The 25,627-nt window shown below is 34.8% G+C and overlaps 1 protein-coding gene across 6 annotated transcripts in view; it reads right to left on the reverse strand.

Annotated features, from left to right (window-relative positions):
* LOC145277479 (SNF-related serine/threonine-protein kinase-like) overlaps window positions 1-25,627 on the reverse strand; it is a 307,515-nt gene that overhangs the window by 111,834 nt on the left and 170,054 nt on the right. For all 6 annotated transcript variants that reach the window (XM_080128848.1, XM_080128846.1, XM_080128847.1 and 3 more), the window contains exon 3: window positions 18,471-18,612. In XM_080128848.1, coding sequence (XP_079984974.1) covers window positions 18,471-18,612 — 142 coding nt within the window. The remainder of the gene's footprint in view (window positions 1-18,470; window positions 18,613-25,627) is intronic.

Genomic DNA, 25,627 nt, shown 5'->3' on the forward strand with positions numbered 1-25,627 from the left:
GTTTAAAATAAACCCAACTTTAGTACAATAATCTCTATATAAATAAAATGAACTCATTTTTTCCCCGTTTGATTTTGACATTAATAGGATTAAAAATCAAGATATTTCATGCAAATATAATATGCACAAACGGCAGAACAATATCTGAGGTGTGTTATAGGCTTATTATTTCTCAAATTCCTCGATAATCTTAGATTTCTATACTTTTTCTGCTGAGAAGTCACGGCCAAAATCGGTTAAGATCAATGGAAGTGGTAAAATATTTTCTCTCTAATAAATTCCTCCTCCCCCTGCCACCACTTAACACCGTTTGGGGATCGTTCACAAGGAACAGTTGAGAAGAGAACACCGGTTTGGCTTCGTAGTTCTTTCATGTGAAGTTATTTAAAATCACTAAACTAAGCTGCAGTGCTCTGTGGCGTAGTGGTTAGCGTGCTGGACAATTCACATTATATTTTCACGTTCGCGCCGACCTACCGTAGTCGTTTTTTTTGTTTTTTGTTTTTTTTTCCTAAACAACTGGAATGGACTTTTCTTGGTGGCCGAACTGTTAACGTTGCAGATGTTTTTGTTTTTTTTTGTTTTTTTTTTCACACTTTATTTTCCTACTTTTACTCATGACTCCGGGTTTGATCCTTCCTACTTACCTACCATAACATTTTTTAACCCCCCCCCCCGTCCCGGAAACAAACACTCAGGCAACGCCGGGTACCCCCGCTAGTTAACAATAAATGAAAAATCTTGATTTCATGACGGTTTAAATTGCTTTTCAAGATAAAATTTGGAATACTGTTTCCATAACACTGGTAAATTAATGATTGTATTTATGAACTAAAAAAATTGATGAAAGAAAAAATTAAAAAATAAATGACATCTTTATCTTTTCAGCTTTGTTTCAGCTTCCCATTCCAGGATGCACAAACTACACCTGAGAAAAATTTGGCAGGAAAAACTTGGAATGAAAATGATTCCAAAAAGCCTAATGGGGCAACGTAAATATAATACGGCACACAATTACTTTTTTTATTAGCTTTTATATTCAAAAGATGATAAAGAATGTAGAATTTGGTTTGTTCAGACTTATTTAGATTTGGGGGGGGGGGGATAAGATCTTTTACATACCACAAATCTATTGGTACAGTTTTGTTAACCCCAATGAGTTTTCAGACAAGTACCTGTGAACACACACACACAAAATGGTTGCAAATGTTCTAGCAATTACACTGCTTGACTATTTGCCAGTGTGTCATAAAAAAAGGACAGTAAATGCTTTGAAGTTTTCAAGCAATGTCTATGCATGAAGCTTCTTAAGTGAGAAAAGGCTTTGCACAGAATGAATCTCATTTTCTAACCGACTGCCACCCAGACCCAAATAGAAGAGTAAGCATACAGCATCGGAAGCAATGTTATATCAATTTTTCTTTTCTTAGATGCTTTCCTCAACATTTTTCTTAGTAATTTTACACCTAGATAACAACCAACCTGACCATTTCTATATCCCAGTGACATATATCGCAGGTTATGCCGGCATATTGGAAATTGTGAGTTGCTGGTAGGTTGGTTAGTTCAAAAACAGTTCAAGGGATTAAAGTTGACGTATTTCAAATGCGGTAGATAGGGTCAGCGATGGAAACCGAGGTAACTGAGTTTGTATGAAAGAAAACAATGCAGGAGAAAGAGAGAAAAAGACATTTTTCCATTCGCATGCAGAGCAGTCTAGCCTGCGATTTTGGAAAAAGATGTCGATTAGACGCAAAGATGCGTCGAAGAAGATGCAAGAAAGTTTAACTCATAGTGCGATGCTTCTCCCCTCTCATTAAACAAATAAAGAAGCCATGCCAGAACGTCGGTGTTATGCTTTTTCAGCAGATGTTCGTTTCAGCATCAAACAGTAACGGGACGAAATGATTCCCCAGAGAAGATAAAAAAGGGACAGAAAAAAAAAGGGGGGTTACTTTTATCGCAATACATATGCACACACACTAGAGGTGGCAGGACTACATCCACAGACACATAAGCATATATAGACGATCACGGCGGCACACACAATAATAAGAGACCCATATCAATAAGAATAATCAAGATAGAAAAATCTCCTCCTCACAGCTTTATTACACCAGCATACATTTTATATATATATATATATATATATATATATATATATATATATATATATATATATATATATATATATATATATAGATAGATAGATAGATAGATAGATAGATAGATTCCCTACATGGAGAAAACACAGACGTGTAGCTTGTCATGAATAAGACATTGCCAAGGCTGCTGTAAAGAAGGTGAGCTCTCTCTACCATGCTAGAAAATTACTCATACTTGACAGTATCCTGTATCTCTACAAAGCCATCATTCAACCATGCATGGAGTATTGTTGCCACATCTAGTCTCTTATGTTTCAACCTAATAGGTGCGGCACTATCAAACTCCAACCTTTGATTGCTGCAATATTACATCTGCGCTTGTTTTACAAGTATTTTAATGGAATGTGTTCTGATGAACTCACAGCACTTGCGCTGTTCAATGTAAATACCCTAGACTAACTTGACAAGCAGCAAAATTTCACTCCTTCACTATGGAGATCCCCAGATGCCAGAAAGCCCTCTACTTTAATAGTTTATTCCCTCAAACTGCTAGATTTCTCCAGGTCTTCTGCTTCCCTGATTCTACTAACACTCAGAAGGTCAAATGACTTTGAGAGATATTTGAAAAGTTCAGATTCTGTAATATATATATATATATATATATATATATATATAAAGGTTTGTCTTCTAACGCCTAATGGCCAGCTGAAGTTTGTGAGTTCCAGATTTTTACGATTAAACAAATCTGGTAATTTGTCCAACCGGGAAACTACTTGATTTGGCTCAAAATCGCCCCAAAAGTAATTGTAATACATCAAATTGGTCTACAGGTACACAAAATTGAATTAAATGTATAAAATTGAGTCATTTGAATAACTTCACTCCTCCATTCCCTCTAACCACTTTAACATGCTTGTTTATCTACCACTCTACCGTAAGGACTCGGACAGACATATGCATGGACTTGGAGTCTATATTCGAAACACCCTCCCCCTAACTAGAGAAATAAAACTAGAATCAGAGGGCCAGGCCTTTATGTGCTTCAGACTAAATATGCAACACAATATTAGTTACTTGTATTTTTTCTACCGCTCTCCCTCAAACCAAGACTGTACCCTAATAAACAAAGTCTCAGACAGCATAGATATAGCACTCTCCCTCGATACTAGCGCACAAATACATGTATTTGGTGACTTCAATGTCCACCACAGTAACTGGCTAGGATTCTCAAATCACACAGACGTAGCTGGTAGCGCAACTCATAACTTCTCTATATCTCATTCCCTATCTCAGTTGGTTACATTTCCGACACGTTTCCCAGACCAGCACGATCGACATGCCTCACTTCTAGATCTCTTTCTGACAACGGTTCCCAATGACTGTACAACAAATGCCCATAGCCCACTCGGGAATGCTGATCACGCTGTGATAATGGTAGAAATCAGCCTAAATTCTCGCCCTAAAACTGAAGACCCACTTCTCAAAACAACGAGGTATTACAAAAAGGCTGATTGGGAAGCCATCAGGGAGCTCATCAGAGATGCCCCATGGCAAAATATCTTTACTCTTCCAGCGGAACAGTGTGCAAATGAGACAACTGAATGGTTCAAAACTGCTATTGAAGCACATGTTCCCGCACAGAAATACTATAGCAAGCCCCACTCTCCCCAATGGTTTACTTCTGCTTGTGCAGCTGCCATTTGTCAAAGGCAGCATGCGTTCCGCAGATTCAACCGACATAAGTCCAGCTCAAATAAACAGAAGTTTATAGAAGCTAGAAATAATTGTAAGAGAGTGATAGACACAGCTAAGACAGATTACTCTGAAACCACCAGAAAGCGCATCGAAGCACAGAAATTAGGAACCCGGGATTTTTGGAAAATCTACAACAGCGTAGTTAATAATGGACAGTCAATTATTCCCCCACTAACAAACAATCATGAGGTTGCTTGCACGGCAACTGACAAGGCTAATCTGCTTGCCAGTCGGTTTGCCTCAAACTCCACACTGAACTCGGTACACCACTCATTCCCTGATTTTCCTCTGCGAACAGACGCCACACTTGACGATTTGAAAATCACCCCTTCTCAGGTACATGCTATTATAAAAAACCTAGACACCTCAAAAGCATGTGGACCAGATCTCATCCCGGCTGTGCTATTAAAAAAATGCTCTGCCGAGGTTGCTCCAGCTCTGTCCAAACTTTACAATAAATGCCTTAACGGATCTTGTTTTCCCGACTGCTGGAAAACCGCCTCTGTGGTACCAGTCTTCAAGAATTCTGGTGAAAGAACTGACCCACTAAATTATCGCCCCATTAGCCTCCTTCCGCTTTTCGCCAAAATATTTGAGTCCTTAGTTAATCAAGACCTAGTCCAGCACCTAACAGCTGCTAAACTCCTGACTGACAAACAATATGGATTCAGGCAAGCCCGTTCAACAGCAGATATCTTAACTGTAGTTTCTGAACGTATATACCGTTCATTGGATAAAACAGGAGAGGGTAGAGCGGTGGCCCTTGATATATCTAAGGCTTTCGACAGGGTATGGCACGATGGTCTTCTAAGGAAAATTAGATCATATGGAATCACTGGAAGAATTCATAATGTAATTAAATCCTTCTTAAGTAATAGAAAAATCAAAGTTGTCCTCGACGGACATACATCCAAACAATATGACATAAATGCGGGAGTACCTCAGGGGTCTATCCTTGGACCTCTATTATTCCTGATATTCATAAACGACCTCCCTGATAATATTGTTTCGGAGATGGGTATATTTGCCGATGACACCACTCTCTATAACAGATATGAGGGGAAAACAAATGAACACATATCCAAGTAAATGGCAGAAACACTAGAGGACGACCTCCAATCCATAGTGGAATGGGGACAAAAATGGTTGGTCACATTCAATGCTGCTAAGACTAAGCTTGTTTCCTTCAATAACTACAAGAAACCTTCTCTACCACCAATAGCAATGGCCAAGAACACATTGCCTGAAAGTACTTCTTTTAAACTCCTCGGCCAAACGTTTACAGGGAATATGAACTGGAATAGATACATTGAGAGCATTGCCAAGGCTGCTGCAAGGAAGGTTGGCTCCCTCTACCGTGCTAGAAAACTACTTACGCCTGACAGTATCCTATACCTCTATAAGGCAACCATTCACCCATGTATGGAGTACTGTTGTCACATCTGGGCTGGTGCATCTGCTGCTTGTCTCTCGCTCCTGGACAGGGTTCAAAAAAGAGTCGCCAACCTGATAGGTCCTGAACTGTCATCTAGGCTTCAATCTCTGTCCCATCGACGAGATGTTGCATCCCTCTGCCTGTTCTACAAATACTTTAATGGTGAATGCTCTGACGAACTGCAAACACTTGTACCTCCCCGACGTAACTACCCCCGACAAACCCGACAAGCTACTAAGTCTCATCCCTTTACAGTAGAGATCCCTAGGTGCAAGAAAGCCTTTTACTCCAATAGTTTCTTCCCCAGAACTGCGGGTCTTTGGAACTCCCTTCCGGGATTCTGCTTTCCCAACTGCAATGATATGCAGAAGTTCAAGTGTAATGTTAACAAACATCTTTCTACTCTTCTCCCTTCATAATGACCCCACTAATTAATTCCCTAATAGTAGCCCCCTGCTTCAAAGTGGCACTGTGCCTTGTTTGGGGTGAAAATTAAATTTAAAAAAAAAAAAAAAAAAAAAAAAAAAAAAACTTTCTAACAAATTTATGAATTAGCATTTATTGGCTAAAATATGGACAAAATTTGGGTCCAGCTAATATATTTCAATAAAGGATTGTAAAAAAAGTCTTGAGATAAATTTTGTCAAACTTTTCAATTTTGAATCAGGAGATGGTATGCTGTCTAAAACTTTGGGTGGAGAGGGGGGGGTCACTGTTGGGAACCATTTTAATTCAATTACAATGCAAACATTTTGGCCTAGCCATTTTTTTCCCCGTTATTCTAACTACAAACTGCAACTATTGAATCCAAAAACATGGATTATTTGTCCAAATCTCATGATCCTATGTTCTTTTAAGATGCTGAATCTGATTTTGGCAACTAGAAGTTGGTAACTTATACCATCAAACTTATTCTTCTTTTCCCAACCCTACGTCCAATATGACAGTAAACAGCTTAGGTAGTAAGCACTTCTTGTGATGATACATTTTTTTGTTGTTTGTTGCTTCAGAAAATCGAATGCATCAATTTTTGATAAATTTATATTCTTTTTGATTGGTTTCAAAATTGATTTTAGTTCTGTTTTAATTGTGTTTATTTTTTATTTTTTATTTATAAATGTCAACACCTGCACAAACTTGAACCATATTAAGTGGATTAAATAGGATGTTTAATCTTTTTCTTATCTGTGCACAAATATAAACTATTATTTTATTATTTGTAAGTATTTACAAAATTTAATCAAATTCAGTAATTTTATTGTTAAAGAGTTACATAATGGTGGAACTGAAAGGGGAATTTCCTAATCATACAATGCATTTAAATCTTGTATTATGGGGAAATTCTGTCAGTTTGTGATCATGTTAATTTTTGAACTGTTGGTCTTCATTTACATAAAGTTGTTACAAATGCTGTAAGTCAAACTGATTTGTGGTGTGTTAATATATTTTGGCTATCATTTTTAGATTCAACATTGCTTTCTTTGAAATCTTCAAAGATTGTAAAAACTCGATTTTATAAGGAACCCGACTTCAATCAAGTTTGTAACCAGGTTTGCTCGAAATTGGATATCTCAGCCAATGACAGACTTCTGGATGACGTCACACGATTATTCTATGAATATAACCAAAAACAGAACCATTCCTTTGCGAGTTTGTCCAGAACTACTGATGAGAAAGCTGTGCTACTCTGTCGCAATTATATTCAAAAAGCAAAATGTTCATCAGAGGAAGTTGATGATCGTCAACAACACCACGGAATAAGTGACTTCGTGGAATCTATGAGAACTGAATATGTCAGTACAGCCAGAGAAGCAGAAAACGGAGAGAGAATTCTAAAATTTGGCAGGTAGAGGAAAGAAACTATTAGGCTTTCCAGCATCTAGGGACCGTAACGGTGAAGGTATGGCATTTTGCTACTTGTCAGATTAGTCAAGAGTATGTACATCATGTGGGGGGAGGGGACAAGTGCTGCGAGTTCATCAGATCACATTCCATTAAAATACTTGTAAAACAAGCATAGAGATGCAACATTGTGGTGATGGGACAGGGATTGGAGCTGGGCCGATAGTGTGGGACCTATTAGATTATAGACTCTTAAGGACCTTGTGTAAGAGGGAGAGACTAGTTGTAGGAATATACTTCTTATATAGATTGAGCCAAGTTATGTGCTTGCTATTCAAACATGTTGAAGAACTTGCGAACATTTTGGATAACTTTATTTGAAATTGATCCATGTGGACGAGTCTACTGAGACAAAAACATTCTAAGAAAACTGTATTACTTACTCTGCTGCTACAACTACTGCTGTTCATCCTGATATTTGTGATGATATTTTTGAAACGTCTCATATTTTTAGTGTCAGGAGTTGAATTTTATGTAACCTTTCTAACACTGCATGAATGTTGAGGAAATCGAGAAAAGTATTGACTTAGTTTTTCTAAGAAGGTGTAGAAATTTTAAAACGATGTCTAGACTTAGGAATTATTGCTAAAGTGGATATAGAAGAAAAATAATGTAATAACTGGAAGACAATGATCAGAGCAATGAGGTTTTGTTGTGGAAGATGCTATTTTTTTAATATATAATAAAACTTTGGAGATGATATTAATTATGCAGTAGATTTTATCGAAATCTTTTCATATAATACTATAATAATGGAATTAAAAACAAAATACAGAATTTATCAAAAGTGAAAACTAAGGAAAATTTGAAATGTAAGGCTGCAATGGATGCATATGTCCTGTGAAACGGGATACATTCATTTGAAGTGTAATTAGAAAAATGCGGGGGGGGGGGGGTCCCAGCATGTGCATAACATTTTGCATTCGTTCTCTTCACTGCCACTCATTTGACACCTGCCCTCTTGTCTTTTTAGGGCAGCAAATTCATTGATATGCAAATTAACACATCAAACTACACGACCCCATGATCCTTAAAGATTATTTCATAAACCCATGCCCAGATTGGCGCTTACATCCCCAGGGCTTCCAAGCGCAACTAACCTTTTAAATACGGCTAAGCACAACGCCAATTCTAAGAACAAAAAATGTTTAAAAAAAGTTTGGCTCAAATGTTAACTTAATCCACAATGCATGTCTAAAAAGTCCGACCCGAATCATATTTGAATCTCCCCGTTTCACAACATATTTTAGCAAAAGTAAACTCCTATTGGTCGCATCAACTTTACATTTCTGCTGAAATTAGCTTGTAATTAGAAAAAAGAAAGTAATTGCCAGCATCCACACAACATTCTACATTTTTCTTCATTGCCAACCACTTGATACTTATCGTCTTGTCTTTGGTTTTTTATGAAATCCTTTCAGGGCAGCTAATTCATTGATATACAAATTAATATCAAACTGCATGAAATATCTGAGTGGTCTTTGTTACATATTAGCATAATAATCTAGTAATTCGAACAGTTGCTGAACAAGTGTTTGTAGTTGGAGCCAGTATTCCTTTGTTTGAAGCTTTTTAGCATATCTACTGATGTCTCTATAAGGGGGCTCTACCAGTCGGTATTTATAGCTTATGCAGCCAATCATATTTTTGTAAGGAGGAATGTATTCTTATTCATTACATTAATGTAACTGAACATCCTTAAGTTTCATTCAGTTTTCATCTAATATAGAAAGTTAGCGTGTCAAAATTTTCCAATTCAGATCGAATTAGCAATTTGTCTGACAGATCAATACTTAATTCAAACTAGCCTACTTTTTCGGCCCCCTTCACCTTTCACTGTTATTGCACAAATCTATTTTATATCACTTCAGGTTTTTGCTTTTTTTTTTTCCTGAAAATATTAAATCCAGTTAAAAAATTGTTAGATTGGAGACATTTTCCCTTATACACTAAAACAGATTAAAATGCAGTTCTCAAAAAATAAATATATCAAATTATGCAACTTCAAGTGCGTTTGTGTTTCTTGCTTCCATGTGAATTGCACATTATTATTATTTGTTTTTTTAGTATTAATCGATAAGCATATACAGCATAAACATGTTGACACATAAGATCACCTAAGTTAAGCAATGTTGAACCTGGTCAGTTCCACATGGATGACCATTTGAGAATACCAGGTGCTCCTCAAACATGCAGCATTTAGTATTCTGAAATGATCACCCATGCAGAACTGACCAAGTTCAATATTGCTTAACTTTAGTAATCTTACAAGAACCTGTGTGATTATGCTGTATATGCTTATTTTTTAAAATCTTATTGCTGGGTAATATCGAGTAGGTACAGCTGGTATTCTTAGAATCAAAACAGATTCAATAAAAAACAAAAATAAAAAAAAACGTTACTTATTGATCCAATACTGGCGTCTATGGACTTGTATATTTTTCTTTGTTGCTTAAGAAAATCGAATGCGTCAATTTTTGATAGAATCCAAAATTGATTTTAGTTTTTTTTTTTTTTTAATTTATAAATATAAACACCTGCACAAACCTAAACCATATTAAGTGGATTAAGTTTGATATTTGATCTTTTACTATTTCTTATTGATGGTAAAATGTAATTTTACCAATGCACAAATATAAACTATTATTTTTTGCAATTTTAAATGGGCGGGAAGGGGGGAGGAGAGCTTCTCTGAAAAATTTATAAAATAGACAATAAATAATCCACATGACGTCAGTACATAAATAATGACTCAACTCTTAAATGAAAAAAAAAATCTAGAGTCAAACTTAGTACAGAAAATATCATGACCAAGAAATGTACAATAGTGAAACATACTGCTCATTAAAAGTAAGAAAAACATTGGAAAACCCATATGTTGAAATATTGAAAAATTGGGTATGGCTGACTACATATGAAGAGAAAGGGACCCATCTGGTCATGTGAAGTAACAAAGGACAGGGAACACTTAGATAATTAGATTAAAAACAAAAAAAAACAGTGCATATGTTGAGTTATAATAATGACATAAATAGGCCAAGAATTGAATTCAATCTGAGATTCAATAATTATAGAGAGATCAGAACACTAGAAAAATAATTAAGAAAACAAAAAATTATGTGTGAGAAAGCAATACCACACATATAGACAATGTTAGGTTTAAAGTTGTTCAAATTCATACTAGAATTGCCCACATGAACTTATGAAAGTGAATCATGCAAATTATGTTCGTAAAATGTTATTATATAAAAAAAGCATAACGCCCGAAAGTCACTATTTTGGGCTAAATAATCATTCAGAAGAAAGCAGTGAATAGCAGACAGGAAACTTATAAAATATCCATTATAAGATAAAGGGCTACTATTTGGGATTATATCTAACAGGGGACTGGTAAGTTGAGCAGCCAGATATCTGTTCATATTACATTTAAACTTCTGCAAGTACGTACAGTCAGGGAAGCAGGAAACAGGGAAGGAAATATAAAAGCTTAGCAGTTTAAGGGAAGAAACTAATAGAGTAGTAAGCTTTTCTGGCATCTCAACAGTGAAAGGGTAGGATTTTGCTGCTTGTTGGGGTAGCCAGAGTATGTACAACAAGAGAGCACAATTGCTACGAGTTCATCAAAGCACATTTCATTAAAGTACTTGTAAAACCGGAAACTTGAGAATCTTTATGCCAAACTCTGGAATCTTTGCAGGATTTCAAATTGAATCAATGGTGGTTGGTTGTTCTCATTCTTTCAGCCATGAAAAAAATGCTAGTTTTTCATTTTATTCTTAGTTATTATTACCTGTAGTAAGAATTGATATACAGCATAATCATGCTGACACACCGGTTCTCAGCAGATCTTTGAAGTTAAACAATGATGAACCTAGTCAGTATTAGACGAGGATGACTTGCAAATACCAAGCGCTGTATAGGGTGGAAGAGTGGAAGCACTTCCACCATCAGGAGTAGTAAAGCATCTCTTTCCCTCCATTAACCAGTGAGAGACCCTTCAGCAAGGTCGAATACCCACTAAGCCCCTCCTACCCCCACCCTGATCAGGGTACATGAAGGCATGGTAGGCAGGTGATGGATGAACTATGGAGTAGCCTGATGGTTTCTTTCAGAATTGGTCTCAACTCTTTATGCTAGTCAAATCATATTGATTGAGGTACAATGCTAAAACTATTCGCTTTGTATAAGTACTGCCCCTATAGTAAGAAATTGCAACCTACTATAGATACTATAGTGCAAAGAATATCATAGTGAAACGGTTCAAATGCAGAGCGGATTGAGGAGCCATGATTATCGATGTCTGCGAAAAACAGACCCAATATATGAGAAAGTAAGAATTGAACGTTCAACCTCCAGAAGAGTCACTTATAATTGATTAACTTTTACCATTGATAAGTAGTGACTTATTCGTTTAAAAGAGAATCTTATTTTGTACAGTTTTCGCACAAATATTGCAAGATACATGTTAAAATAAACTCTTATTAACATTATCACCGATTAAATCATATAATGCTATTAATAATGGCAATCATCTGGATTTGTTAAAAGCATTTTTTTTTTAAACATGTGTAAGATGATTAAATATCTAAATTTAGATTTAACCTTTCAAAAGTTACATAAGTGAATTAACGTTAACATTTCACAATAGCAAAAAAAAAATAAAATCATCTGAAGAGATTTAAAATAGAAATGTTAAATCACCATGATGAAAAAAAGCATCAGAAACAACAGAAGTTCGAAACATCTTTTTTTACTTCTGTAATGCATTATATTGTGTGTTTGTTTTTTTTTTTTGTTTTTTTTTTTACTTTAATTAAGTCAGAATGTGTAGGAATTAAGAATAAATGGTATGTTTTTTTATCATTATTGACGAAAATTTATAACAGGCTGGATTCTCAAAATCAGATATAAGTAGCAGTTAATCTGACAAATCAAAACTTGTTTCTGACTAGCCAATTTTCATTTTTTTTTATTGCTGTACCATGTTATTGTTAATATAATAATGTATTTTGCCATATTTCTTTTTTTTTTTTTTTTTTTTTTTAACTTTCTGGCCCAAAAAACTGATAATATAAATCAATTTATAATAACTGACCTGACTTGACGGCATTCACACAGGATGGGTTAAGCCAACTTCTCCCATAGAACACACAGTATCTCGGATGAACACAGACCACACACAATGGTCTGTAACAGCCAAAATAGTTATGGCAGCCAGTCTAGGAACCAGCATTTAACAATCTAGACCTGTGAACCAGAGGTAGGTTCAGCATCAGCTTTTGATGGTGTATAACCATATCTAGCTGGCCTCTCAGATGTCTTCGCCAACCATAGAATGATATTGGAGCGATTGCTTTGTGGATAAACTCTCGTGTTCTAGCACGCAGTGTGGCTGGACCAATGAAATCTTGTCTTTAAAAGCACTCCACCTATTTCGTATAAAGAAATATCAATTCCAAAAGCATCTTTTGGAAAGCATGAACAGACCAGAGTACCTCCATAAAGTTTTTGAAACGAATATATAGAACCTCATACTGAATAGACTTGAGATATCAAATGAGCATATTCTTCATAGTAAGCAGTATTATTATATTATCTTATAGATTTAAAAAAGAAATTATTTGGTGTCCTATTTAGAGGACAATGTGACCTAATGGATTAGTGATATATAATCTATCCAGTGTTATGCGATTATGTCGACAATTGTCATTTTGCTGTGCAGGTTGGTTAGTGTAAAAAGACTTCAAAGGATAAGTTGTTGACATATGTAAAAAGTTGTAGCTAGGGTCAGCGGCAGCACCTGAAATGGCATTTGGTTTGTCTGAAAGAAAACATGGAAAGAGAGAAAGAGAGAGAGAGAGAGAGAGAGAGAGAGAGAGAGAGAGAGAGAGCATGAGATAAAGAGAGGAAGATATCTTCTCACTTGCATGTAAGTGCAGTCTGACTTTCGATTTTGTGTGAAACAGACGTGTTGAGTTGGGTGCAAAAATGTGTCGAAGAAAAAAGAAACACAAAAAAGCCCGAGTCAACAATGTGATGGCTTCCTCTTAGTCTACTCGTAATTCATATATAATTAGTGTAAGATGAAAAAAAACGTGAACAAAAATGAAATTAATTTCATATCAGTTTATATACTAATGACAATCAGGAAAAAAAAAAAAATCTTTGAATTCTCATTTAAAAAGTAGAAAGTGAACCTTGGATTTACTGTCAGCAACCTTATAACTCTCGCTTCCCTTATTTTGTCGTTTAGTCCTCATAATCTATAAGTGGTGTTTCTAACAAAGGGGAAAGAATTGCTGTTTGAAATCAATCCATCTACCATTTATCATTGTCTAGTTTTTTAACCATGAAGTAGTTTTTTTTGTTTGTTTTGTTTTGTTCTTAGCTCCTTACATCAAGTCGTTTCATGCCTTGTCTGGAGTAATTTCCATAAAAAATTTTTTAATTGTAATGCAATGTAAATAAATGAATAAACTGATACCAGTGGAAGAAGAGAGCTGTGATGACATGTTTAAATGCTGCCGTTTCATGAAATAATTATAAACTTAGGAAAAAAACAAAAAAGAAATTGTAACGTTCAAACTTTTTTTTTTTTTTTTTTTAAATCATGATAATTATCTTTTTATGTAAACATTTTGCTTGCAAGAAATGGGAAAGAAGTATTTAATGTTTATGTGTTTCTTTGTAGCATTCTTTGCAGAAGATATGCATGACCATTTAGATGTCAAAACAAAAGCAAACTGTGCATAATAGTCTGCATAGAAAAGAGAAACTCAATATGAACCACTTGATCATAGCAATTGGTGAAGCTGAAAGACATTCTTATAATGTTTATGAATATAAAAAAAATTACGATTACAAGACCAACAAGACAACAGATTGGAACACTGTGTGGTGGTTACACATGATTGTTACTGTGATGCTATTGACGTTACCTCCCCACCAAGTGTTAGGAAGTTTAAAAGAAGAAAAAAAAAAGGAGGAAATAAGCTTATCAGTAGAACAATGGAAATGAAATTGTTCACCAAAGTACACAACGGAAGCTAAAATTTGATTGTTAATCAAGGGGTGTCAAACAAAAGAGCGGACATAAAGATAGATATATTTATAATTAGTTTACAAGCAGTTTTAGGAATGGCAGTGAATTTTGTCTCAGCTTATGACAGTAACATTTTATGGACAATTTTGAATTTGCAATGATTGAGGACAGTTTTAAGTTGGACACAGTAGAAGGATGGTTGCAGCTTGGACCAGATTGGGAGAGCTGTAGGAAGTCGAGATAAGGAAATGCACTGATCAACTAATTGACAAACTCGGCCTCAACAGAAAAACTAAAATGTGAACATTAGCACTTCAAGAACTGTTTTCCATGATAGTGTCACACACACACCCAGAATGCAACTAATATATGTAGAATGTGTTGGAGTTTGTGTTTTGTGTTATTTTTTATACTTGTGGACCTGTGTATGCCATCCACGGCAGCTGCCAATGCAAAGACATGACCAGAAGAGAAGAAATCCACAGCACATAATGTTGGGTGTGGCAATCCTTGTTGAGCGAGTGACCATGCAGTCTCACATGGTAAACCCTGCCAAAATCTGGATGGAAATTGAGTTTTCTACAAGAATTGATTTACTTTATATACAAACTAGCTGAAGTACTCGTTTGTCGTGTTTCTTAACTTTATTTGAACTTTATAGCCAAGTTTAGAAATTAAGAACAAATACTTAATATTTTCTAACCATTTTTTTTTTTTTACTAAAAATTATTCAAATTTATGTTGATCAATATCGGCTAGGAAATAACTGGAACATTATAGCAAAGAAAATAAATCTATTGTGAGATTTGAGCCTACAATGACAAAATATTGAAACTGAAAGCAAATACATTATCCATTAGGCCACGGATCTTGTTTTTTAACCTATCTAAACTTGTTTGACATAGGATTCTGTATCGGCCAAAGAAAAAGCCAGCATAATGCAATCATGATATGGTTGCACCAACTTTTACATTCATTATTTGTATCTATGTAAACTAAGCACCTCATTTGGTGAGTACCATTTTTATACAGGGTGGAACAATAAAATTGTTGCCCCTAGAAAAAAAAAGAAAAGAAAGAAAAAGAAAAAGAAAAACAACAATTCTATTTCTGTTTGATGAAAAACAGTTTTCTTTTTTTGTTGCAGACCATCTACTAGAAATCCCAAAAGTAATAGGAGCCTTCTACATGTCTGAAAGTGACACAATCTTCAACAAACAAGATCAGAGATGCTCTCTACTGATCCAAGTTATGAAAACAGGACCATTGCCAGCACCCCCAAAATGCATCGCTGGATTGCCATGAATAACAGGGACATGCCCAGGGTAATGAAAACAAAGTTTCCAGCTAAGATTATGGTTTTAGGTGAGGGCCACATCATGCCATCTCACATCTTTAACGTCGGCTTGAAAGTTAACACCAAAGTGTAAGTGCTGAAGAGTGCGGTGATACCCTGATGCAATCAAGTGGCCGCTGACAGACGCTAGGTGTGGTAGCAGGACTCGACACCAGTCCACAAGTTCAAAGAGACCCAGGCTTGGCTTCAGAAGGAGTGCTATGACTTTTTACCCGTCTCTCACTGGCCTCCTTCCTCCCCCAACCTGAACCCGCTGGACTACTTCGTTTGGTCATACATCGAAAACACCAAAACCAATCTGATGACTGCCATCTGCTGAATATTAGCCAAGCTCCATCTGACACTTGTGGAAAATGCATGCTCCCAGTTCTGGGCCAATATGGAGGTGCTGATTGAGGCTGAAGGCAACTACATTGAATAGATGTCAGCTCTACTACATAATCAAGTTACCGGAATTGATTTTTTCAATAAAAGTTCTAAAATAAAGCTGTAGTTTTGTTTTCTTTAGGGGCAGTAATTTTATCATTCCACCCGGTAGATATGGATTTTACATTCAAATATATAAAATGGTTGAGAAATATAAAACTTAATAGATAAAATCTGAAACTGCAGTAACATAATTATATAAGTTAAATTCATCATTGTTATAAATCTCTATCTTGAAAGATACTGCATCCTTACAATGTATAGTCCGCTGTCTTGATTCAGTTTCGGAATTCATCTGAATGGTTGAATGAGAATTTTATATATATATATATATATATATATATATATATATAACATATAAATATTTACAGCAGTATTAATAGTAAAATACAACAATAACTCAATATTTTAGTATTAAAATAAAATCTTTATAATATTACTTAACTAACAAAACCTGCGGAAGTTCCGTGGAATGAGAAATATATTGAATCAACAAATAAAGTTGATATTTTTTTTGGATAGGTTTTAAGATTAGTTTTTTTTGGACAGAAAAACCAATGACATGCAGCAAATATGAGGATTTTTTTTAAAATATTTCTATGAAAATAATGTCATTCTTTAATTTACTCCTTCGGTTCAGCACCTCTTGGCATACATTCTTTTTTTGTCCTGTTTCTTTTGAATGTTACCTTTTTTTATGTAACATTAGGGTTACTTCTTTCTCTGGTGAAAAACAGCTGCATGTCAAGATTATGAGTTCGTTTCTCACACTATTGCAACAACGATTTTATTTTATTATCATGATATTTGAAAATGAGGCTACATCAAAAACAGGTCTCTCCTATATTTTTATCCAGGATTTCCAGATTAGCCTTTTTAAAACCAAATTTCATGAATTTAGCCTTCAAAAATTATATTTGGCCTTTTTTTATTTTAACTTGTGGACTAAGGAAGGAACGAACGAAATATGATATAAATTTAAGAAATGTGCTTGTTTTGCTTATAGACATCAAATCTTCATAAGAGCTTTTTTTTTGACAATTGGTAGATATGATGAGGATAATGGAAGTGAGGAAGGGCAATACATTAGACAACTTCTTAAAGGTCAAGCACAAATTGATTTATCATAGTTACAGTGGACAACTTTGTAGCTGAACTAAGTCATGCTTCGCAAAAATCTTGCTGTGTAAAAACAAACCAAATCCATTTAGATAGAAAATGTGATTTTAAACAAAACAAGGTTACACACTTTTGACTTTGTTATGGACTAGCCGGAATCACCCGGTATTGCCCAGAATGCATTAAAGTCATTTTATTTTATTTTTTTAATTATTTCTTTGTCTAAATTTCAAAGAAATAAAAAAATTAATTGTAAGGTAGATAACTCCAATTACATTTTTTTTTATTTAAAATACAAATTACCCCCCACCTTACATTACTTGAGATGCTTAGAAATGAAGATACTATTATGTGTCATGTGGCCTATTTTGATATCAAAATTAAGGGGGGGGGGGGTTACCGATTTCTTTCCATAGTAATTCCAATCTAAATGAAAATATGAGTTTAACAGTTAACGTTTTGTTTCTGAATTTTTAGCTGAATATTAATTATTTATAATATTTGGATTTTTCGGACTACAGTTCTCATCGAGTGCTTTTTTCACAACGTGGTATAGTGGATAAAGTACTTGGTAAAATTCAGTTGTAAAGTTACACTATTTTGGAAAGTTATGGTTCAATACTCAGAAGTTGTGGCACTCAAAATACGATTGTGAAATACTTCTACCCAGTCATGACTGACTGAACGAGAGCATACTGCACCCGTGGATTAAATAAAGTGCTTTGTTCGAAATACTGTGCAGATTCGAGAGTTCGACAGAAAGATTCCAGATACAAGCAACTGAGAATCACCTTTGAATTTGATATTACCATGAAATTTCCTTCTATTGAGAAAGCCAGTTCAACTTGGATGAACAATATTGAAAATTTTGAAAAATTTATTCATTCTCTGGAGGTCAAATTTTGTCAGTATTTTTTTTTATGTTATTATATAGGAATTTTTTTAATATTATATATTAATTTTTTTTTTTATATTACTATATAGTAAGTTAAAAAAAAAAATGCTATCTTATTCCTCGAGGAATCTGTTATATAAAGTAGAGTTTCTGTATGTCTGTCCATATAGAGAGGAATGGGCTGGTTGGAGAAGATGGTATTGGAGAGAAGGAGGAGTAAAATGTGGAAGGAGGAAAAAAGATATAGAGAGGTTGAGGGATAGAAGTTTTTAATAGAAATAGGTTACACTTTGCCATCAGCAATGTCGGGTAGCCCTGCTAGTTTAAAAGGCAGAATGCTAGTTACAAATGCTTCTTTGAGATTGATCATTAAAATAATTGGTGAAGGAAAGAAAGAAAGATCTATTTGCTAAGTGACTTATAATAATACTTACGATTGGCACTCCTTGGAGATATGATTTGGAAATTTATATTTACAATCCATAATCATTGTTAATGTTTCACTGTCATTAGCTTCATAGAATGGAGGAGTACCACATACCAACATATAAAGCACAACTCCTAAACTCCAAACATCTGAAAAGAGAAAAAAAGAAAAAACTAAGTCATGGCAGAGTGAGAGATGATTAAAAAAAATATTGGCAAATTATATTTATGCAAGAATAAGTAAAATTGACACAATTGAAATTTATCATATTGAGCATTAACAAATATAAATATACATAATCATCTGCAGGCGCACAGTTATGCTGTGTCACAGCTCTTCAATATGGCTAAACAGGCAAGCACTTTAAGCAGGGATCAAAATTCAACTGGTTTTCAACGGTCAACAATCCTAATCGCTCAACTAATCCTCAATTTGTTGGATGCAATTCAATTTTTGTGATACTTGTAGGTGGGTTTATAATTTACCAGTAATTCCACTTAAAGAGATGATAACCAGTTTGTGTGCAAGAAATGCAAGATATGGATGGCAACTCAGATGTGGAGAAAATTTATGTGGACGGCAAAACTATTGAGGTTGTCAAGATCAAGTAGTGCTGTTAGCTTGGTGAAGAAGAGTTAGTGTGATTGCAACAGGAGTAGATGGAATAAGTTCAAGGAATTTCTGCCTTTATCAACTCACAGTGTTACTACTGGCAACCAAGGAAAGAGTCTATCAAGTGTATGTGTGTAAAGAGTGTGATGTATGGAAGTGAAATCTGGTGAGTGAGAATTGAGGACATGCGTTGCATGGAGAGAAATATGAAAATAATACAATAGATGTGTAAGAAGAGCCTTAACTACAAGCTTAGTTTTGATGACCTCAAAGAAAATTAAATCTAGACAACAGACGGAGATTTTTTTTTTTTTTTTTTTTTTTTTACTCATATTCACTCCTAACAAGACATATTTCCACTTGGATGTAAAGAAATACTATTTAGGACCATGACTAGGAAAGATTTACAAGATATTGGTTTACATTACATTTAAACTTCTGCATATCAGTACAGTCAGGGTAGCAGGAAGAGAATTCAAAAGTCTAGCTGTTCGAGGGAAGAAACTATTAGAGTAGAAAGCTTTCTGGCATTTAGGGACCTCAACAGTGAAGGGGTGAGATTTTGTTGCTAAGTGGGTTTGTTGGGGATATGTACGTAGAGGGGGTACAAGTGCAACAAATTCATCAGAGCACATTCCATTAAAATATTTGTTAAACAGACACAGAGATGCAACATTGCAGCAATGGGACAGGGGTTGGAGCTTACTTAACAAAGTGGGATATATTAGATTGAAAACTCTTTTTTGGACATCCTATCCATAAGGGAGAGGCTAGTGGTAGATACAGCAGCCTATATATGGCAACAATACTCTATGCATAGGTGAATGGTGGTACTGAATACTCTCAGGTGTGAGTAGTCTCTTGGCTCAATAGAGGGCACCCACTTTCTTTGCAGCAGCTTTTGCAATGTCCTCAATATAGTTGTTTCAGTTCATATTGCCCATGAATGTTAGGCCTATGACTTTGAAGGAAGAATTTTCAGATAATATGTTATTTCTCATGGATATTGGTGGTTGGGGAGGTTTCTTATAATTGTTAAAGGAGAATGGCTTGATCTTACTAGCATTAAATGTTACCATCCATTTGCAGCCCCATTCCACTACAGTCTGGAGGTCATTTTCTAATGATTCTGCCATTGTCTTAGATTTATGTACATCCGTTCTTTCCTCATGCATATTATTGAGTGTTGTATCATCAGCAAATATACTCATTTCAATTATAATATTGTGCAGAACAGGAGATGCCATGACCACAGTGAAAGAAATGTAGAACATTTGAGGTCAAGAAGAACACTGAAGGAATTGATAAGAATGGACTTGAGAGATGAGGGATAAATGAAAACCTGGGCAGAGATAGATTAGTTTAGAATTTCTAAAAGCTGTCTAATGCATGTTGGCATGCAAAACATTCAACATGATATGATATTATAATGAATTCATTACCACATGCAAGTGAAATCTTAATGTTTTATAGAAACATTATCTGCCACCACAGACTGCTCCATTCAGTTTTACAGGAAAACTGTGCATTATCACTAATAAAAGTGAGCGATTTCAATCACACAATAATGTCAACCTGTGAAGTGGGTGGTGCACACAAACATAAAAAATTCCAAGATTAAAGTGTTTATTTTTATGGAATTATCGTATACTTTGTTTTCTTTTTCAGCACCCAAACAAGATATATTGCCACTTGCCCGTAAGGTTATTTAGGATCATGTCTAACAGGGAATTGTGAGGAGCTGAGTAATGAGATGTGTTAACATTACATTTAATTTCAGCAGGTTAGTACAGTCAGGGAAGTAGAAAAGGGAATTATAAAGTTTGGCAGTCTGAGGAAAGAGAAACTATTAGAGTAAAAGGCTTTTTGACATTTAGGGACTTCATCAGCGAAGGGGTGGAATTTTGCTACTTGTCGGATTGGTCAGGAGTATGTGCATTGAAGGAGAGTGATAACTAGGGCTAGGACAACAGCATATTCTTTTCATTGTTTTGACTCTCGAGTGTGTATCCGTTTATATCTTATATGCTTTTATAAAGTGATGTGGCTCTTGGTTGATTAACTGTGTCGAATATATACTCGAGAGTCAAAACAATGAAAAGAATATGCTGTTATCATAGCCCTAGTGATAACATGTGAATTACCCCCCTCCTCACCTGTAGATCTCTCTCATTGTGTTTGACCCCTCCTCTATTCGTGAGAAAGGATTGCCACAGTTGGACATGGATGAAAATGACAGAAAAAAACTTAGTGTAAATATAGAGGCAGAAGTGGTTATGCATATTAATATTAATAAAGTCAGCAAAGTTAATTTATTAAAAGACTAGTATGCCTACCCGACATTGCCCAGGGCCATAAAAAACTAAATAGATGTTTAAATAGTGTTTCCATCCCCCTCCTTAGAAGATAAATTTTTTCCACACTTCACATGAAACAAAAAGATTTGCCCAAGATATGTCGTTTGAACAGTCTAGTTTCGATCCCAGCTTAAGGCAGGAATTAACCTTTAAATGGAAGTGAATTAAAATACTTATGAAACCGTGTAAACTTTCTTGTCATAATCAACGGTCATAAGTTTAGAATGATGCACAAACCTGATTTAAAAAATATGTAAATATTAAACTATGCCTGTCTTAGTAATATAAAAACATGCAACTTTCTAATTCTGTAGAAATTTAATGGCATTGTTTCTATGTCAGTTGTGATTAACATGTATCAAATTTGGAATGGCAATCACCAAAAAAAAATTTTTTCAAATCAGATCAGAGATACAATACAAACAAAGAAATCATTGGAAAAAAGCCAAATCAAAACGACCGACACACAAAAGTACTGCATGATGGAATTGCACCAATGGTCAGAAATGGTCGGTGCAGAATGGTTGTTTCTAGTGCTTTCTGTTCGAGCAGGAAATCAATTTTTCGTTCAAATGACAACCAGATATGCTATGAAAGATTATGAGGAAACACAAAAAAGACTCAGTTTTTATAACTTTTAGAGCAAATTTTACATCCTCTAATAATAAAATAGTCTTTTTTTTTTTTGTCAGAAATGTTATCCATACTATATAATAAAGCCGAGACATTTATTGCTTTCTTTTTGCAAATCAATATATATTAGTATCAATATTCTGCTATTTGTAAAAAAATACTATCAGATCCATTTATATAGAATGATAAAAATAAAAAATGGAGTAACACATAAATCATGCTATTCACTGCATGTAATGATGGACTTGGTCATAATAGTTTAATACATTGCCGATATGATTTGCAGCAATCGGTGTTGAGTCCTACGAGGTTAACCAAAATCTGGTGGGTGATGTCCTCTTCTATTCAGCCTCCTTTCTCAGAAAAGAGAAGTTGTTAGTCTCTTTCTACTCTATCATTATTTTCATGACAGGAACTGGAAACTATGATTACCTCTGTAAAACATTCACAACAAAAACCGTCTAGCTACAACCACTATAAATAATTTGTTTGTATATTAAAAATAAAAAACTTAGACATGATCCAGATACTGGCATATACAAGAAGTTTTCTAGCTCGATAGAGGCAGCCCACTTTTTTTTGCAGCGAATTTGATAGTATTTTCTATGTATTTATTTCAATTCATTTTACCTGTGAATGTTAAGCTGAGAAGTTTGAATGTTAGATTCTCAGGAAGGATACTATCAGCTATGACAAATCGGAGGTTGGTAAGGTTTCATATAATTAAAGAAAAATCGGTTTGTCTTGATAACATGAAATGTAAAATCCATTTTTGACCCCCATTCCACTACAGGTGGAGATCATTTTCTAAACATTCAGTCATTGCCTTAGATATGTGTGCATTCAATTTGCCCATATGCCGAGAGTAGAGTGTGATGTCATCAACAAATATACACAACTCGGACACAGTTGCATCAGAGAGATTGTTAACGAAATTTAGGAATAATAAAGGTTCAAGTATCGATTCTCGAGACACACCTGCATTCATGTGATGATTAGATATCCGGCCATCGAGGACGACTTGGATCTTTCTTTTAGCTAAGAAGGATATGATCATATTAAGCACCTGTCTAATAATAGGGTACAACTACAAGTGAATTTTCTTAAAATTTTCATAACAGACTTTGGATATATCAAATACTATCGCCCTAGCTGATCTTTCCATATCGCATGCATGGAGATGATCATTAAGATGCCTGCAGTAGAACAGGTTTGCTTAAAATCCATACTGTTTAGTGTTTCAAGGCGTCAGAGTATCGCTAGATTGATTAATGATTCGAAGAATTGGAGAGGAATTATATGGTTTAAATTTTGCAGGTCAGTTCGTTCACACTAATTATAAGACTTTTTTTTTTTTCTTTTATTCTGTGGAGGTTGATTGTAAAAATGCAGTATATTATCATAAGGTCAAGATGAGCAACAATTGGATGAAATTTGAAATTATCTTCAGATTAAAAGAGCCATGGGGTTGAAACTGTACACACTGACCTCTTATAAAAAGTGAAATAATTTGACATTTTTTTCCTTCTTTAGTTGGCGGTAGAAGAGAAAGGAAAAATGGGGTGAGTTATTTATAAGTATTTAACAGCAAGAAATGAAAATTTGTCAACTGACGCCAAAGATACTTTGCCAAGACTAATGCAAAATACAAAAGAATGCAAAAATATTTGAAAAAAAATGTTTCATTTGATGCGAAACAAGGAATGAATGCATAATCATAAGATGTTTTATGGTTAAATCAACAGAAGTTGGTAAGGCTTATTTTTATGTTATAATAAAAACGGATTCAGATTGTGGGTGAGTGGAGGAAGGGTTGTATACTGTTACCATTTTTTTTTTTTTTTTTACAGTCCACTATGAAGAAGAATCGACTCTTTCAAAATATCTTCTGCTTTAAGACTGCATATTTTGAATTTGAATTCGTAAGATGGGAATAAAAAAAGATTTGAGAGAAAAAAAGATTTTGTATGAAAATAGTTTTCATTTAAAAAAAAAAAAAAAAAATTGATGAAGGGGAGATTCTTTTATTCAGGTCAAGGACTTTTTTTCCTTCTTATTTTTATCAATTTCACTTTATATATCTGTAACAATTTTATATATAATATATCTAATTTGCTGAATAAAAATTTGGAAAATGAAAAGAAAAAAAGAGAAATTTACTCTAACCATATCAGCATCATATTTTAATGTTTAAAATGCTGTAAGTGTACCGGACTCCAAGGTGGGAAACACCAGGCAATGTCTTACACCTGCTCTTCATGCGGTCCAAACCATAGGGTTGATACCAGTAACTTCGTATGCACTCAAGCCAAGTTTTCCATGATTTTCCATACACTTTCGTGCCTGGAGTATCCATACATTATTGAATTGATGCAAGAGGTGGCATGCTGTACATAGCCAAACCACCAGAAATGCCAAGCGCATAAGACATCCCAAATCTCACCAACATCAATCCTCTGATAGGGCATGACTGAAGGGAACCTCTCTACTAGTTTGCGATCGCACACCCATCTAATCATGGCACGGTCATTGCACTCATGCCATTGCTATGACTATGCCATGATCAGGCTGCTGCAAAGAAGTGGGTTCCCTCTACCATGCTAGAAAACCACTCCCACCTGAGAGTATCCTAAATCTCTACAAAGCCACCATTCGCCGATGTATGGCGTATTGTTGCTACATTTGGTCTGGTGTATCCACCACTAATCTCTTTTAGACAGAGTCCAAAAAAGAGTCTCAAATCTAATAGGTCCTGCATTATCAACAAAGTTCCAAACCACGTACCATTGCCACAATGTTGCTTGTTTTATAAGTACTTTAATGGAATGTGCTCTGATGGACTTGTAGCACTTTTGCCCCTTCGACAGACATACTCTTGACTAACTCAAAAAGCAGCAAAATCCCACCCATTCATGTAAGGAAAATAAAAATAAAAGATAACTGTACACTTGCATAATGGAATCAGTAGTCAATATACGATTGTGTTTGAAAATGTTGGATTAGAAAGAAACAAAACAGAACAGAACAATTAACCAAGCATCTTCAAATTCGTAGACATGTCCCTTGGTTGATATTGAATTCTCACAATGCTTAACACTTCTTTCTGCTTATAAGTAGCTGAACAAGAACAATCTACCCCGATGGATTAAATAAAGACTCTGGTTCAAAATTCTGCATAGGCTACTGAATCTGACAAAGATTAACAACTTCAACAAGATTCACTTAGGTTACATGGAGGTTACATCGGCCGAAACGTTGTGAAAATAACAACCCACGTAATAGTTTGAATGATGCAAATACAAATTATCAATCCTCATCTCAAAAGTTGCGGAATACGCTTATAACAAAAAGGAAAAAGATTCAAACTGATTGTCAAATGAAAACCAAAAATACGTATTTTAAATGCTTTTACAGTGATCAATAGAATGGTGGGGAAGTTTTTTTAAATAATTTGATATGAAAAATTTTAATTGATAAAAAGTAAAATACTTTAAGAAAAAGTCTAAAAGAAAAAAGAAATTATTTGTCTTAGATTTTTCTTGAACTAAAATTGAACCTTATG

Source organism: Euprymna scolopes, chromosome 6 (assembly GCF_053919585.1).
Source record: "Euprymna scolopes isolate OS-2025 chromosome 6, ASM5391958v1, whole genome shotgun sequence".
NCBI lineage: Eukaryota > Metazoa > Mollusca > Cephalopoda > Sepiida > Sepiolidae > Euprymna > Euprymna scolopes.